The sequence below is a fragment of the Branchiostoma floridae genome, chromosome 13 (genome assembly GCF_000003815.2).
Source record: "Branchiostoma floridae strain S238N-H82 chromosome 13, Bfl_VNyyK, whole genome shotgun sequence".
Taxonomy (NCBI): domain Eukaryota; kingdom Metazoa; phylum Chordata; class Leptocardii; order Amphioxiformes; family Branchiostomatidae; genus Branchiostoma; species Branchiostoma floridae.
In genome coordinates, this window is record NC_049991.1 from 10754619 (window position 1) to 10772449 (window position 17831).

At 42.1% G+C, this 17831-nt stretch overlaps 3 protein-coding genes across 3 annotated transcripts; 2 read left to right on the plus strand and 1 right to left on the minus strand.

The window, feature by feature from the left end:
• Positions 1-1374: 1374 nt before the first annotated feature.
• On the minus strand, positions 1375-4632 carry LOC118428406 (neuronal acetylcholine receptor subunit alpha-10-like; the record flags this gene model as incomplete). Its single annotated transcript, XM_035838448.1, is given in 6 exon segments — positions 1375-1512; positions 2141-2279; positions 2827-2936; positions 3471-3515; positions 3907-4046; positions 4246-4632. Coding segments are annotated over 6 exon segments (624 nt in total), but the record flags the coding sequence as incomplete, so codon positions are not given.
• Positions 4633-6600: 1968 nt separating this feature from the next.
• LOC118429726 (neuronal acetylcholine receptor subunit alpha-10-like) lies at positions 6601-12734 on the plus strand. Its single transcript, XM_035840343.1, has 9 exons — positions 6601-6626; positions 7169-7268; positions 7495-7634; positions 9237-9281; positions 9969-10078; positions 10384-10522; positions 10878-11015; positions 11407-11668; positions 11778-12734. Exons 2-9 carry the CDS (start codon positions 7214-7216, stop codon positions 12218-12220), a joined length of 1332 nt encoding a protein of 443 aa, XP_035696236.1. The 5' UTR covers positions 6601-6626; positions 7169-7213; the 3' UTR covers positions 12221-12734.
• Positions 12735-12854: 120 nt separating this feature from the next.
• Positions 12855-16568, plus strand: LOC118429725 (neuronal acetylcholine receptor subunit alpha-7-like). Its single transcript, XM_035840342.1, has 8 exons — positions 12855-13285; positions 13747-13886; positions 14244-14288; positions 14475-14584; positions 14702-14840; positions 15143-15280; positions 15476-15737; positions 16055-16568. The coding sequence occupies exons 1-8, from the start codon at positions 13231-13233 to the stop codon at positions 16507-16509; spliced, it is 1344 nt and encodes a 447-aa protein (XP_035696235.1). The 5' UTR covers positions 12855-13230; the 3' UTR covers positions 16510-16568.
• The last annotated feature ends 1263 nt before the right edge of the window (positions 16569-17831 follow it).

Here is a 17831-nt window from a genome sequence, read left to right on the forward strand (position 1 = left end):
ATGACGATCCGTCAACACGTTCATATTTTCTCATTAATTATGCAAATGAGATCATCATTTGCATGATAAATATGTATTGACATTTCTCTCTTTCTCAGCTACATATGTGACAAGTTTTAAAGTCTTATCATGGAATGTAGTGAATTTATGAAATATCCTCATTGATTATGCAAATTAGCTGTTGATTTGCATAATTGGTATCTCATTATGTAGGTCTTCACTTACGCTACCTACATACCAAAAAACATAATGATCCGTCAACATGTTCATATTTTCTCATTAATTATGCAAATGAGGTCATCAGTTGCTTAATTGATATCTATCAACATTTCTCTCCTTCCCAGCTACATATGTGACAAGTTTGAAAGTCCTATCATGGAATGCAGTGGATTTATGAATTTTCCTCATTAATTATGCAAATTACCTGTTGATTTGCATAATTAGTATACCATTATGTAAGTCATCACTCATTCTATCTACATACCAAAAATCATGACGATCCGTCAACACGTTGTAGAGTTATTCTCGTCCAAAGTTTGAAAGGAAACCGGCGCCTGCAGTTCCAGCCGCTAGGGGGCCCAAACTCACAGCACTTACTCTCTGCCTCAAGGACTATCTACCACTCAAAAATCACGACCACAGCACGTCCAGAACACGAGATATAAAAAATTGAGTTTCCGCTGCAGTACCTTAGCAAGCCGCTAGGGGGCCCATTATCGAACTTGACCTTCGTTTTCCCGACCCCTACCCACCTACCAAATATCATCGGGATCCATCCAAGGCTTCTCGAGCTATGCTGTTAACACACAGACACACACACACACAGACTCACAAGCCCAAAACATAACCTTAGCCATTCTGGCAAAGGTAATAAAGCACCCAGCAATATGATAGTGCACAGAATCATGATCTGTTGATCAATTCATCGAATGGTTGTTTATATACATGTAGGTCTACAACGGGTGATCAATAAGTTCTGAGTGGCTAGGATGGGGTTGTTGGTTCCATTTCCAGGCATTACTGGCGACGTTGTGTTCTTTGGAAAGGCACTTTCTTTGTGTGAAAATGGGTTCCTGACTTAGGTTAGAGAAGGAAAATGCAGTAGAAGGCTAAGAGAGGGATAGTCTACACCTTCCAACAACATGTCCTAGACAAAGTACATAACAATCTACTACTCCTACTACCTCAAGAAGGGACTATCTTTAGTTGCCTTTAACCTTTTCGAAACAGTAGCCTATGTATGTGTACGTTTTTAGAATGTGCATCTCTGCAACAATATGCAACACATATGCGCTTGCAATTAAGCTAAGGTATAGCAGGGAGATTTTACATCGTTATCTTCATATAGAAGACAAATGCGCAACACAGTCCTACCCTTTTTGACAGCGGGGCGCTTGTGAGCACGAATTCCTCATTCGGGATGTAACTTGACTGGTCCGACTCATTGGCATTGTTGTGGAAATCCAGAGAGAGGCCGGTGTAAATCCAGGACCCGAACTCCAGCTCACATTCCTGATGGACAGGACGCAATATTGTAAGCCATGCATGATCCACTCTTCATCGAAATGTCTTAGCACTATGTACATCTAGTAGCCTCGTTGTCTCTAAAAATTCCAAATCCCCCCTTCATGAATTCTACGTGCAACTATGTAGCCTGTTAGATCTATGACTGCAAGCATGAAATCAAAAGACATATTCTCGTAAAGATATCGCCTCACTCTTAATACATGTACCATTCCGTCCCTACCTATGGCATATAGCTATGGCACCGTCATTAACAATAGCAACATATACATTTCCATCCAAACTTTACTTTTGTTTACACCTAACACTACAAAAACAAAGGCTGTGTATAGTGTAACATGACCATTGAGGCTGGAAAGATAGGAACAAGCAGGCCTGATACCGTCTGTGTGACGAAAATGTCCAAAGTACATATTTCAGCTGATGGTAGCAATTCAACTCATTAATTCTTGATCGTGAGAATGCAGAAAATGTATAACTTCTGCCTCATGACAAACATATGAAATTCGATTCCCATGTATCAAAATAATGCCATATCTACATGGCACCCAGTGGGATTGTGAAAGTTGATGTTAAATCGTAAAATAGAGAAGCCAAATTTTTGCGAAATTCTTACCTGTGTATCGAACGGAAAGCTCCCGACACTAACCGGGCATGCGCTTTCGAAGATGCCAGGTTGGTAGTAGGCAACCGCTCCTGTGTTTTGGACAGTGATGCTGGTGATCTCTTCAACATTGCCGTAGGAATCACCAATACTGTAGGATGGACAGAGTATGTACACAGTTTCAATACACGTCCCTAACATACAATCTAGGTCTACATATTAGATCATTTGCCTTATTTTCAGATCATTTGACTTATTTTTCAGTGTCCGTCTCAAACCAAGCAATTCAATTAAGAGTTCAGGTCAACTTAGATATAACAATGCCAATGCCAATATCACAAACTAAAAATTACAACAAATAGATGATTGTGCTTTTTAAAATAACTTTATATAAAGCAAATGCTAATACAAAGGACGAATTAAACGTTTGTTAAGTTTATCTATATGAAGGCTGTTTACATCACCGCAGCAAAGATGTAAAATACGTGAAATCTAATTCATTATTACCAAAGACTAAAGAACGGGGGCAGGTGACAAACCTTAAGCGTCAAAGAGCGCTGCGACAAAGATGATGCCATTGGAGGGTTTATTGAATGGTAACTACATCGTTTCGTGGCGTAGACAAAGCAGTTCTACGTCTCGTTTATATACGAATTCTTATCACACTTTAATCGTGTATTGTAACGGTGAAGACGCACTTGTTGTAGAGGAATACGTCCGGTCGCCAGATCTCGGAGGAGTGTACGGTCACTGATGTCAGACCATCCCAGTCGGAAGCGTTCCACTGCAGTATGTAGTCTGTCCAGAACTGGCAAAATATGAAGACAGTTCACCAGGGGTAAGTAGGGAATATGTTATCAGATGAACCACCCAACATTCAATTCATATCTGGTCTGTCATTTCAAAAAGCTAACGTTATCCATCATTTGTAGTTCAATTTTTAATGTCTCATAATCAAGTTTGTTGATAATGTTACTAAATGTGAGTCAGTATGTGTGCAATGTGTATTTATCTTATTTGAACACTGTACGACTAGCCGTAAGGCTAAAGGGTATCGAAATAAAGGAACGAACGAAGAAAAACAAGGTTGAAGAAAGATCACTATGGAGACTGATGCAGAGCACTGTTGTACTACATTTAAGGTTTCTGCATGAGACAGAAAAAACTTAAACCTATTTGCAGTCACATATGTCTTTCGTTACACCTTCTTTTGAACGAAGTCATGTAAGACAAACTTTAAAACATTTAAGTAAGTCCCAATTCTGATAGTTACGCAAAATTTAAGATTAATCTTCATTGATATATTCAGGCAAGATTATTGAATAGTAAAAGTGATACATACCATTCGTAGCCAGACGTTGATTCGAAACGTCTGCTCTTTCTCTTTCTGTTCAAAAGACAGAGGTAATCATCAGCTAATGTACTTTGAGAATTCATACAGATTTCTATCTCAATCCTAAACAGTCAACTTTACCCAATACAGCAACTGGTAACAGTCTGACAGTTATGGTTCCGATTAGATGGTAACTGGTTCAGACCCTAGGTTGGGCTGTCCCCCTACGTGTCTTTCGGAAGGGACGTAAAAAGGGGGTCCGTGTGTGCGAGGAGGTGCCTCAGGCTAGCAACCCCTCCCTGTAGGAATATACACTGCTACAGAAACAGCGAGGAAAGTTGCCGTCACATGTACCACTAGGCACGACAAGTCGACCTTTTGATTCACTCAACGTGGTTTAAACTTTTATAGGTGAAATCCTTTTCGTTAAACGCCTCTATCTTACCAAGTCGATGATTTGCCGCAGAGCCACGCCGAAGGTCACGTCAATCTTCTGGCTTGAGTTGGTTACCGGCCGGAGGTACTTGTTATAGCCGGTCAACAAATGGCTCTTCAGGGCCTCGCCGACTTGTTGACACCGTATCTCTGTGAACATTGCATAGTGCAACATTGCAGGTGAAAATCCAAATCAATATGCACAATCTTTGTTGAGAAACATTTTTCATCTATCTTAGCGACGAGTGCGTTTTTTTCCATCACAGCCACAAATAAAAAGTGTATCAGAAAACGTGTAAAAAAAGGCAGTAAGAAAACTAATTTGAAAACTACTTCAGGAAGCATATACCTGGCAGAATTGTCAGCGTCGCCAGAACAATTATGATCAAACTGGTCCTCATGTTGGGCAGTTTTGTCGGACACTCCAAGTGCGGTCTGGTCACCTTCCGCGACGTCACCAAATTCTAGAAGGCTCCCACAAGACCACCTCCGTGTGGTTCAGTGGGGGTGGTTTCAACAAAATAGCCTGTTTCACGTCACTCCTGACTTCCTCTCAATTGTCTCAGAGACCTCTCAATATCTTTCTCTCAATACATTCACACGGTCAATTATCATCAGTGATGTCATTTTCCAAGTAAAGTTTACTTTTAGTGTCTACATCCAATGCTTTCTTTTTTATCTGTGATGTACCAAGGACATACAATTTGGTCCCAAATCAGACGCGGTCTAGCCAAGAAACAACTAATTGCATAAGGCCATTGCCTTTATACCCCCATTGACCAATGATATTGTTTATATAACCGTATAGCTTACATCATCGTTCCTTGTCAGCCAGCTTTGCTGTGGAAATCAAACCAGCACAAGTTCATGTGATATCCTAGAATCAACAGTACACCTTTCTCCCCCGTACAGTTACACTATTGCCAGACAAATACCCCTTCTCCAGGCGTAATGTTTACACTTGTAAGCATATCTGTGTGTGTCGCCTTGGGTTGGCCTGGGCCACCTCCCTTTTTAAAAGATAATGGACTCGCAGAAGTTATAATTTTAGTCCAGTGACGGCGGCCATAAACTTTTTGAATGTTCATTTTAGTTCTCAGGGCGAACAATTTCAGCCTTTTCCTCCGCTCCTCCGTAAAGCTTTCGGCGAAGCTGCCGATTCAGATGAAGCGAGGCGTGTAACGTTACCGAAATGGTGCTGTGTAAACGTTACGGCTCATTAACCACCTAACCTGTATTATAAACATCTTCACCCCGAGTTAGCGACAGTCCCTTGGGACAAACATCTTGTGATCAATTTAACAAAAGATAGTGTTTTAGATTCGTAATGAATTCCTGCAGCTTGTCTAACCATCATATACACGTTTAGCAATGTGGATTATAGTAGATACTCATCCAGATGCTTGTTTATTTATAAACTGGATTAAGCCAAAGGATTAGTTTTGATAACACTTTCACCATTATCAGTAATTTGGTTCCTCCTTGAGCGTTGAATTTCATCTTGTCATCAACTTGACACGTCAGGATTTCAGCATTTTGCAAAGCAGTCGCCTCGGCAATCTCTACGGAACGTCAGAAATATAGTCATTTGATGTAGAATAAAACGTAGGCTATTTGTCTTAATGGTCATGTTTCCGTTTCGTTGTGTACAAAACAGGATCCATTCACTCTGACGTGGTGCAGGGTAAAGTGAGAAGATTTACATTTCATTGACTTTTCTTAATTTTAAATACAACCCCATATAGATGTTTCATTTATATGGAATACATGTAGATGGCATAGTTACATAGAGATCGTCCTTGTGTTATGATGATATAAACGAAGGTGTTGTCCCCAGAATTCTTTGACCTGCAGGTCTTCAGATCACGTGATGCTAGTAGTAAATATAACTGCGTCACATTGCCAGGACGACATGCCTTAAACAGCGTCAAATATTTACAAACCGTAGAGTATTACACCCTGATACATTTCTGACGTGTGACACGTACATGCGTAGTGGAAACGACCGACAGAACGATGAACTTCTTCGGCAAATTAAGATCTCGATAACCCCGGCCCTCACTAGAAGTATACTTTGTCCAATTCCAGGCACGCACGCATATATGCACACACGCACGCACAAACACGCACACGCACGCACGCACACACATACACACACGCGCGCGCGCGCATACACACACACATGCACATACACACATGCACACATGCGCGCACACACGCGCGCACACACGCACACACACACACACACACGCACACACACACACACACACAAACACATACACACCAATTGTTACAACTTTGTGATGATAGAAACATCTTACAGAGTTTGTCATCCTTGCATATCCTGCTGGTGGTCAGCTGTACTTTCTCATCTTCACAGCTGTTACTGAAGATGGATATGTCATCCCTCCAGGACCTTGTAAAAAATCTTCCGTAAACATACCGAAATATTCGTAAGCCAGAAATGACCAAAAGAAGTCCGGACTACTAATTCAAAACGATAGGACTCTTTCATCGATATCTGATAAAAACCTCGAGTAACGTCGACTATCACGAATATGTCCCTTTTATCTATGAGCTCTTCTATTTATGGTATAAGACATTTATCAGGAATGGGCTAAGATTCAGATTTCCATACACTATAGCTAGTCAACGCACATACGGCCTCCATCATCCCTTCAGTCAGCGGATTCTACCGTACCGTACGTCCAGGGTGGGGAAACGGGAAATGTAAGTAAGGCATTTGTTAATCGGTTCCTAACGGTTAGTCTTCATGCTAGGGAACTTTGCAGATTGGCAAATGTTCCAGAAAATGGCAGAAATCTGCAAAGGGAGAAGTTATCAATGGGAGGCTGTTATGGAGGCTGGGACGGGTTGTTAAAACAGCTCATTCATGTCAAGAGATAGATTTCTATACCTACCAAAAGTTACTAACCCGTTTTGAGTCTTCTTTGGATGTCCACAAAGTAATGCTCATATATTGTGTGGAAGTTTAGCGTTTTGTTTGTTTGTTTGTTTATTCATTTATTTATTCATGAGAAGCTAAAATCAACCTGCATGCCACTTTTCATTGAGCTCATGGGGGAGATATAGGCCAGATAAAATGTAACAGTGATACAGATTACATTGAGTCCTAATAAATCTATCAACATATATAGTAGAGCGAGAGCTCAGCATCCATAGTCTGTGTCCGTTTGCCAGTTTTGGTCATGACACAACACAGTGTATCTCCGATCTAAAGGCCTTATCTTATCAAACCCCATCTTGTGCAGACTTCACATCGCTATCACATATCCGGAAGTACGGCAGCCATCGGCATGAAGATCGTGCTGAGCATTTTCCTCCTCACAACGTTCTCCACATGGATAACCGGTATGCATTCTGTGTCATATAACGGATATTTCGATATGAAGGATACTGTTTCTTTTATTTCTTTTTACAGATTGTAGAAATTCCAAAAGGATGAATTATGAAAATAAAACGTTGGACAAAGTTTCCTATATGGATAGTCTCACGACTCAACACAGTTTCTTTTCTGCATAGACAATTAAAGGTACGGAACTCATTTTATCATCAGTCATCGGGAATATATTTTCAGATTCCGTCGGCCAAAATGCGGCCGTGGCCTTGAAGTCGTCCCTGTTGGCCAACTATGACAAAAGTTTGCGGCCGGTCAAGTTAGCGTCTACACCTGTGAACGTGGCCTTGGACATCTCACTCAGACAGATCATAGAATTGGTAGGAACCAGCTGGTCAGCTGTTGGGATACTTTGTGCCTGTATAGTACTAGTATTTTGTACAATATTTCATGTTGACGACTATTAAACTGTATATATAGAAACCGTATCACCCGAGGTACCAGCCCGACCGCGGTCGGATCGCCCGACATACCCACCTGAGAAAACCCCTGTTTTGATGCAAAATGCGCCGGAAGTTGAACAAATTTGGTGCCCTCGAACAAAAAGTGTTGCAACAGTAATTTTCCAACGTCCGAGTCAGGTATTCGAACTTTCTATGGGGCCGCACTCGGCCCGCTCGAAACAGTTCGATCTATTCGAATGGAGCCTGTGTGATACGCCTTTCGAACCGGTGTGACAGCGATCTCGCCCCCCCGGGGATTTCGCCCCCCCGGGGGGGGAAATCACAAGGGTTTTCGCCCCCCTTTAGGGTTTTCGCCCCCCCCCCCCCCCCCAGAGCAGCTGGCTACTACATATTACAGGTGCGCTACCTGGTACTATACTGCACCTGGGGAGTAACGTATATGGTGTGTTACCTGGCACCTATATGGCATCTTATTACCGTACCGTAAGATGTCATACCTCGAAAGTCGATACCATATTGTTCGGTGCAAACATGACATTGAAATGAAAGACAATTTTTGCAGCTGAGGTGGCATAAAAACAGTGCTACTGCGAACGTATAAATCAACACCGTCTATGGTACGGAATACGTCAGCTATATGTTTTCAATTTGTCACAGTGTTTTCTTTCTTGTGCTGGAAACATTTCCAAAGCACTAACAAAAACACACGTGAATAATAGTTTCTCATTATAAATACTATCTACGCGCAAGTTGATATAGCTGTTGCTAAATGCTACACAAACACTGGTAAAGTACCTGTCTTAAGAAACACGGGTAAATGCATCAGTTCCTAAATAATAGAAAAACAGTCATGTTGGAGGTGAAGATATCCCTTGGCCAGGTGCATATACCAAAATGTGCGTTATTCTAATTAATACCTAATATTTGCATAATTAATAAAGACATTACATAGTTCTTTTGTGGTCACTTCATGGTAGAGACTTCATATTGGAGATATATAGGTTGCTTGAGGACAGGTGAATACAATGAAATACATCTTATGTCAAGACTCCGTATATGCAATAATGGGAATACAAGGGACCAAACCCTCCTTGTCTGAAATAAGTTCAACTATCTTATTACCATGTAATTACGTTAATATTGATACTATGAATGGAGTTATTTATAAAACTCGTGTACTTATATCATTCTGAAACTACATTTTGTGATTTATACCAATCAACTTCTAAAATGTCATGTAAACCCGTTTGGGGGGGGGGGGCGAAATCGCTAAAGGGGGGCGAGGTAGGGGGGCGAGATCACTAGCCGGGGAGGGCGAGATCGCTAGTGATTTCGCCCCGGGGGGGCGAGATCGCTAGTGATTTCGCCCCCGGGGGGGCGAGATCACGGGGGGGCGAGATCGCTGTCACACCGGTCTGATACGGAAGTTATGGCCCGGTCCGGAACACCCGTATCGAACGTTTTCGCGTCACAGGTATGACATAACAAAAGCTTATAGTATATATCATATATTTCCAGGCAGAAAAAGAGCAAACATTTCGGATCAACGTCTGGATGCGCCTGGTGAGTGTGGTCTTATCTAAGAGTAACAAGAGTTCGTAGACCTCATGCCTCCATGAAATACTTTTTTTGATTGTATGTTACATTTGCACAAGCCATGAATTGTGAGATTCATGTTTTGCTGACTTACACATGTCCCAGGTATGTAATTCTCCTCGTTATTTTGTATCAATCATGCAAATGAGGACCTTACTTTTATGTTATATGTATTGGTTGTAGAATAACTGGAAAATTCTAATTAAACAATCAAATGTGCATAATTCATATCCGTCAGTGTTCCTCTCTGAATTGTAAAAATCACATTTTTGAATAGTCTTGTCGTGGAATGCATTTGGATTTTTAAGATTCCCCACAAATTATGCATTTGATTGTATCAATCACCATGTATACTATCTTCATACCAAACACGACTAAAAGCAGGGAACTGTGTTAATGTTAAATTTGCTGAACTTCCATTCTCCTGTGCAGAGACGTCCAACGGCGCCAGTAAACCACCTGTTGTTAACTTCCAAATCCCGCAAGAATGACAGTCCCCCCATTTACCATTCTGGCATTGAAGTATTTTCTGATCAATTATGAAAATTAGGCCTTTCATCTACCACACGTTGGGAAATGAAATTTTTACTTCAATTAATGATCAAGGTTATGGTTCTAACTTGGTGTTTTTCACATGTTATTCAAAACACACAGCGCTGGGACGATGAGCTACTGACGTGGAACGCTTCCGAACACGGCGGTGTGGACACGTTAACTTTCCACTCGTCGGAAGTTTGGAGACCTGACATCTTTCTTTATAACAAGTACGTGAGTTCTAGTGACATACTTAACCAGGCTGACAGGGGTAACAGCCACATGTTTAGCTTCACTTTCTTTATTGACAGAACAACAGTGCAGCGACTTTCGTAAGGTCTACTAAAACTACTATCAACAGGCTGTTTTGAACCCTGATACAGTAAGGGATATCTCCTCTATTCATATCGAGGATGGAATGTATGAATTTCTTCTGTGCATGCGGCATGATGTCTATAATCATATTGTGAAGATCCATGATAACGTGACGTTTATCGTCAATCTATCATGTGTGTTCTTTATCTGCAACCCACAGCATAGCCGAGACGTACGGTGCTCTACCCCCCATCACTGACGTCACGGTGACTAGTGCCGGACGAGTGTCATATTACCAGCCCGAAATCTTTACAAGCGCATGCCCAGTCGGTATTGAAAGATTTCCATTTGACAGGCAGGTGAGTGGATCTACAAGAATGTTGTTGAGTTTGCTGAAATTCGAAGTTAGCCTGGATACCAGACCCCACCCCGATGTCGAAAATATCTATCGCGTTTTTGAGATCGGGAAGGGGTCTGGTAGCCTGATCTTGCTGATAGGAGACCGCCCAACATCCGCGGAGAGGGGCCAGGTACAGCCCCGAACAACAGAGTTTGTGTTACACAGACTACGGACTAAGGGTCTGGTATCCAGGCTAGCTGGAAGTGGATGTGTCAAAGCACACAGCCACACACACAAACACACAAAAATCACCTCCTTTTTTCCATAGTGTTAATGAGATTGAAACGTGTTGGGTTTTCTACGATACTTTACAGGAATGTCAGTTGGAGTTTGGGTCTTGGATCTACGGAGACAGCAAATTAAACCTGTCCTTAGTCAACCCCTATGCAGACCGTAGCGTTTTCACTAAGAACGAAGAATGGATTCTGAAAGGAATGCCAATGGGAATACGGGTAAGCATGTTATTTAAACCCCATCTGTAGAACAATACATGTACATATAATCTTTATGTCTTCTCAACCATCGACGGAGAGCTAGTAGAAGTACTAGATTGATCAGGGAGGTTCCTTTTTCAACCTCCTTCGATTGATAGAGATTGTTGTGACAGTTGTGACTTATTTGTCAGAAACTGGGCTTATGTGAATCAGGATTTTATATGGTCAATATTGTCCGATGGCGGTGCTACTCTGAACTATTCAAGTTGCTGTCCTATCTTCTTTCTAGAACGTGCGAGTTCAAACATAGAACCTCAAACTCAGTAGACAACACTGTATGATCACAATTTGTAAATGAGACTAAAATACATGGCACACAGTTTCAATCTATTACTCATCAACCCAGCAGGTGGCCGTCTACCCTTGCTGCCCGGAAACGTTCAGCACGGCTGTCCTCACCGTCCAACTGGAGCGTCGGTCCTTCTTCTACATGTTCAACATGGTGCTGCCGTGCATCATCCTGATGATACTGAACGTGCTCGGCTTCTACATCCCCCCGGACAGCGGGGAGCGGCTGGGCTTCTTCATGACCATCTTGTTGGCTCTTGTCGTCTTCCTGCAAGTCTTATCCAGCTCCCTACCCAAAACGGCAACAACTGTTCCGCAACTGGGTGAGAAGAAATGATTGTTATCTTAACGTTTTCTACAATTTCTATTTTCAATTCAAGACGCAATCATATAAGACTACTCTCCTCATGTTTGATTTCCTCCCTCTCCCAGGTGAGTTCTTCGTCGCCACCATCGCGCTGGTAGGCTTCTCGTGCCTGGCCTCCATCGTGGTGATCCGCCTGTCCTACAGCAGCCCGCCCTCCCGCCCGCTGCCCCGCTGGCTCCGTCTGACTCTGTTACACTACCTGGCTCGTCTCTTCTGTATGAACACCATCGCTGAGGAGGAACATGTTGTTCACCCCACCATAGAGAACGTCGACAGCCCTGCGGTCCGTGATCTCGAAGACGAAGCAGTTGAACAGAAATACTCAATACTTCCCTCCCTCAACGAGATTTCGCGCCACATCCGGGAATTTTCACGCCGTGCAAACGAGAAGCAAGAGGAAGATAATGACCAGGACGAGTGGAAGATGGCGGCCCTTGTGCTGGACAGGGCTCTGATGTTTGCCGTTGGCTTCTCGACTTTAGTCGTTTGTATAACCCTGTTACATTAGGCGTCTGTACACCGTTGTAAACATAAACTCAGTATTGTACCTACGTATAAAAGCAAAATGAGAAATCAACCTTTTTCTGACTTTGATCTACTTATATTTTACTCATATTTGGAGGATAAGAAGAATATGAGGAACATGCAACATTTTGAAGCTGAATCTCGCTATGTACATTTGCTGTGTGTATCTGCGTACTTTGAAGCGCCTGGGTGACGACGTATGGGAAGGTACTATTACACTCTAGATGTGGCCTGACCAAGTCGTCAGTAATGACGTGGCTATTGGACATCTTTGACCTGAAACGCCGTCTATAACATCATCAATTTTCAGTTCTTTGCTTGATATTGGTACATTTCCTTCTATATCAATGAGATGGACCGTGAAGAAGAAAGTGAAAACAGAAAAAAAAGTTGTATATTGCGCACTATTCTATTTATGTCAAAATTTAAGACTACGGTTACTTTTGCCTGACAGTATGACTTAGTTGACAAGATGATGAATAAAGCATCAAATTTTATCTTGGTAAGAATCACAGAGATGTTTAACTTACACTTGTTAATGTCTGACTTAAACAGGTCTCTAATGCACTGTATTAGGGTGTGTTGCATTGTTTATTTATTTCACCAAGAATATCCTATCGCTTCCTGACGCTTGTCACGGTACCATGAGATGATAAACCTAAGACATAAGCTATCATATATCCACTTACAATCAGCCACATAGCCTCGCCGCGGTCACCGTAAGCCTTCTTGACATCTCTATTGTCCAGGCCGATGACACACGAGACAAAGAAATTCTATCTCCCCTCTCCACAAGGCATTTCTACTAACACCCGTTGACAACGTTTAGCTTGCATGCATATTCTGTCCACAAGCGACCCTGGAGAAGTTTGCCAACCCTGGCACAACAGAGGTATCATGTATCACCTGGCTGAATACCTTACTGTCTTAGTAAACCTTCCGGTGCGCCACACGTACACACCCTGCTATCGCTAACATAGTGTACACGGCGACATGAAAATCGTGTTGGACATCCTCTTCTTCACAATACTTGCCTCGTGGATACCAGGTAAGTTATTTTCATGTTGAGATTGATTTTTCTACAGCTAGCAGTGTCATTACCGAGCTATTACGGCTTTCCGATTGTGTAAAAATTATATTTTATATTTGGACCAAAATAATTGATATTTCTATGCTAAACATGATAACGTTAGTAAAGAAGCCTCATATCAGTTACAGACAAGTCCAGATTTTATCATATCATCCTTTTTGCTGAATGATACCGGCAGCAAAATATGCCTTAGATACTTCCAATATGGCATATTTTCATTTATGCTAAGGCCACATTTCCAAACCGGTACAAAGGAAAAATAAAAATGTTTATCAAGGAATATACTCTTCACGGTTCCTGAAAGCTATCCGACCGCCGGGCCCCGGCTTGGTAAATGTGGCCGAGGCATTACATTACCATACTTATATGTACCTGGGTGTAGGTATTGTATGTTAAAGGTAACAAGAATCCATTTTCAGATTCCTTTGGCCAAGATGCAGCCGTTGCCCTAAAGTCCTCGCTCTTGTCTAACTATGACAAAAGTTTGCGGCCGGTTAAGTCCGAGTCCACTCCTGTGAATGTGGATTTCGACATCTCGCTCAGACAGATCATTGACCTGGTAAGATATTCATGAAATATGGTGGTGTCGCGCAAACGATCTATGATCGGTTCTCTTTTCGAGACTACATTTGACATTGAAACTAAGTCAGCATCTTTAGGACTGGAAGTAGAAGGAAGTGTTACCAATCTAGTATATCGGCATTAACATGTGTCATCTGGAATGCAGATATGTTTTGCTTTGAGCTCAACCTGGGTTGTTTATGTAAACTTCTTCTCAAAGTTAACCCATCCGCACTGAAGCAATCAACTTTACCCTCAGAAACTTACTTGGTGAAACGCTACTAATGCTGCAATTCACCCTGATGATGATCCATATAAAAAGATGTAATCGTTACACTTGTTCATCATTTTCTAGGCAGAAAAAGAGCAGACATTTCGACTCAACGTCTGGCTGCGCCTGGTGAGTGTGGTCTTGTTTCGACTTGTTTAAACGTCGTCGTCTCTGACGGAATGTGATTGTTTTTGTTAAGATGATGTCAAGACACTTAGTTTACAGGATGCGACATGATAACACGATAAGTCGATGCACTAACGTCAGTAAGAGGATGATGTTTCACACAATCTTCCCGTTACCCATCACATACAGTACTGGGACGATGAGTACCTGACGTGGAACGCCTCAGAACACGGCGGTGTGGAATATTTAACTATTCACTCATCAGAGGTTTGGAGGCCTGACATCTTCCTCTATAACAAGTGAGTCGTCAAATCATAAGTATTTCATACATGATTTTATTCCTGTCTAAAATCAGACACACCATTGCCATCTACATTACCTGTTCTTTAATAAGTGTGGTCTATTTGCAACGACAGCATAGCCGAGACGTACGGCGCGGTACCCTCAATCACTGACGTCACCGTGACCAGTGCAGGACGCGTGACACACCTCCAGCCCGCCATCTTTACCAGCGCATGCCCAGTAGACATTGAAAAATTTCCATTTGACAAACAGGTAAGAGTAAGAAGACATTGAATCTACACACATGCCAGAAGTTGATGTGGAGAGTAGGCACCCAAGATTGTTCATATTCCCGAATGTCCTGATATCTCCTTTTTTTGCACTAAAATCTAAAATATTGTACAGGGGCTTCTGCTGTCCTTGATGCTCTGAAATGTATTTTTTGTCTGTTTCGAAAGTTTTTTTGTTTACTCTTTATGATAGTTTTATCGTGCAGTTATTTTCTTGTCTATTTGTAGTATTTATTCGTTACGTTTATCAAGGAAGGATGAGTGTCATTTCACTGTATTTTGCAGGAATGTGAACTGGAGTTTGGGTCTTGGATCTACACAGGCGCCAAAGTAAACCTGTCTCTAGTCAAGCCCTACGCGGACCGTGGAGTATTCACTAAGAACGAAGAATGGATCCTCAAAGCGGTGCCAATGGAAAGACAGGTACTTCTTCTACGGTGTATCGTATCGTAAGATAAAGCAAATTGTTGCGTTTTGAGGGGGGATAATCTATTGAAATAAGCGACATTACATTGTTGACGTCTACCATTTAGGTTACTGAAACGCTTCAAAGTTGAATTCTGAAAACCACTACTGCGTCCTATACTCTCATGCCTCTAAATGTTTGTCCACCCACAGGTTTCTCTCTACCCGTGTTGTCCCGAGCCTTACGTCACCATCATTGTCACCCTGCAACTTGAGCGTCGGTCCTTCTTCTACATGTTCAACATGGTGCTGCCATGTATCACCCTGATGATCCTAAATGTGTTCGGCTTCTACATCCCCCCGGACAGCGGGGAGCGGCTGGGCTTCTTCATCACCATCCTGCTGGCTCTCGTCGTCTTCCTGCAAATTTTGTCGGACTCCTTGCCCAAAACGTCGACAACTACTCCTCAATTGGGTAAGCCAGAGCTTTCTCGTTTGACCTTTCATGAATGAATGAATGAATGAATGAAGACCTTTATTGTACATTTTTGCCCAACTGAGCTAAGTACAGGTCACAACAGGACAAAAACATATATATATATGTATATACATAAAAGTATCACAGATCAAGTCTAACATAGAAGTTCGGCTTCTTCTCGCTTCTTGGTAATCGTGAAAATGTATTTCAACTTCAAGACAAGTGATTGGATTACAAGTCACATCATCAATAAATTCCGTATCTGGTTGTCCGACTCAAACTGCTTCTAACATACACCCACTCTCCTCTTCTAGGCCAGTTCTTCGTCGCCACCATCGCGCTGGTAGGCTTCTCATGCCTGGCCTCCATCGTGGTGATCCGCCTGTCCTACAGCAGCCCGCCCTCCCGCCCGCTGCCCCGCTGGCTCCGTCTGCTTCTGCTGCGCTACCTGGCTCGCCTCTTCTGTATGAACACCATCGCGGAGGAGAAACACGTGGTTCATCCAGCCAGAGAGGGCGTCGACAACCCTGCTTTCCTCATAGACGATGATGAAGCATTTGAACAGAAGAACTCATCAATTATCGATCTCAATCTGTCTATCGGTGAGATTTCGCGTCACATTCGGGAATTCGTTGACAAGGCACACGTGAAGAAAGAGGAAGAGGAAGATCAGGACGAGTGGAAGATGGCGGCTCTTGTGCTGGACAGGGTTCTGATGTTTGCCGTTGGCTTGGGAAGCATCATTGTCTGTGTAATCCTACTACTGTAGATTAACAAACGGAGCACAGCTCTGGGGATCTGGGAATCTTTCATAATCCCCACATTGCACGCTATAGATATATATATAATAGTGTTATGGCTGAGCTAATCAGGGTTAAAAACAGGTTAGAGATATCATGCCTTGTAATTTGTAACAAAAATAGTTTACTGGATATTACACTGTAGAAGCTATAGTTTATTCCTGTGATTGCAATAGTAGAGTAAATTCATTTATTCTCAATAGAGTCACCGTAGAAGGTGAAATGAAGTTTTCGCAATGTTTTAGGTTCTCTGGTGAAATGATCCGCCGCGAAAATATGACCACCGCAAATATTTTGAAACTCACAGTATGTATCAAATTATGTTATGAAGTAAACTTCGTTTATGTGTAAAGAAAATGCTAACACTACTCATGATCAGGTACAAATAATGATATACTCAACATGGAAATATGATAGCGTCACTGTATAACCCCCAAGTTCGGGTTCTAGAGACCAAAGGTATGTCATTTATGTAATGTTGTGTATGGTCGAATCAGAATATAAATAATGGTCTATACTATATCAATTTTCATAATGTCTCTATGCGGCCACAAGGAGGTACCGATGTGCCGTTAGAGTCACAAGCAACAGGTACATATGCTACAATGCATACTTATACGGCTTCAGTACTATAATAATTAAGGGTTAATGACCCGCCCCGAGGTGTATATGGTGTCATAACGCCAGGTCTTTTGCTATAACCACCGAATAAAACCACCGATGTGAGCGAAGCGAACGAGGTGGTTTTATGAGGTGGTTATAGCAAAGGACCAGGCGTTATGACACCATGTACACCGAGGATCAGGCGGGTCATTAACGTTATTATCATATAGCCTACCCAAACTTGCAAACTGTATGACGCATAGATCTCTTGGTACTATACGTGTGAATTCCTTTGTCAAATTTCTGAAAATTCACATTTGTTCTTTGGTACATGCATATGTAAGGAGATTACACATTGCATTTTGAAACCAAAAATTTCCACAGAAAATATTCGAAACATTGCAGGCTTTTTAGAACAACAAAACTCATTATCAATGTTAGAAGGAGACATTCCCCCTTGCAGTCTGTACTTATTCCCTCTGCTCTGGCATATGTTTTGCTCCTTTTTATTGGTCAATGCCTGCATATACCTTACTTTCTTGTGTGTAAGGCTACTTTTGATTGGTCAAAATGAATCGACACCGGCACCGGTGTCGATTCATTCTGACCAATCAGAGGAGCGATACACACCTGCCTGGCCTGAATCTTTGTGTTACGGCGTCATAACCAACGTAGAACGGGGACGTCT

Excerpts from the sequence above, each read along its gene's own strand:
- LOC118429726 (XM_035840343.1), top strand. The coding sequence starts at position 7,214 with ATGAAGATCGTGCTGAGCATTTTCCTCCTCACAACGTTCTCCACATGG. Across the intron at positions 7,635-9,236 it reads TCAGACAGATCATAGAATTG|GCAGAAAAAGAGCAAACATT; the intron begins GTAGGAACCAGC and ends ATATATTTCCAG. Across the intron at positions 10,523-10,877 it reads GATTTCCATTTGACAGGCAG|GAATGTCAGTTGGAGTTTGG; the intron begins GTGAGTGGATCT and ends GATACTTTACAG.
- LOC118429725 (XM_035840342.1), top strand. The coding sequence starts at position 13,231 with ATGAAAATCGTGTTGGACATCCTCTTCTTCACAATACTTGCCTCGTGG. Across the intron at positions 13,286-13,746 it reads ACTTGCCTCGTGGATACCAG|ATTCCTTTGGCCAAGATGCA; the intron begins GTAAGTTATTTT and ends ATCCATTTTCAG. Across the intron at positions 13,887-14,243 it reads TCAGACAGATCATTGACCTG|GCAGAAAAAGAGCAGACATT; the intron begins GTAAGATATTCA and ends ATCATTTTCTAG.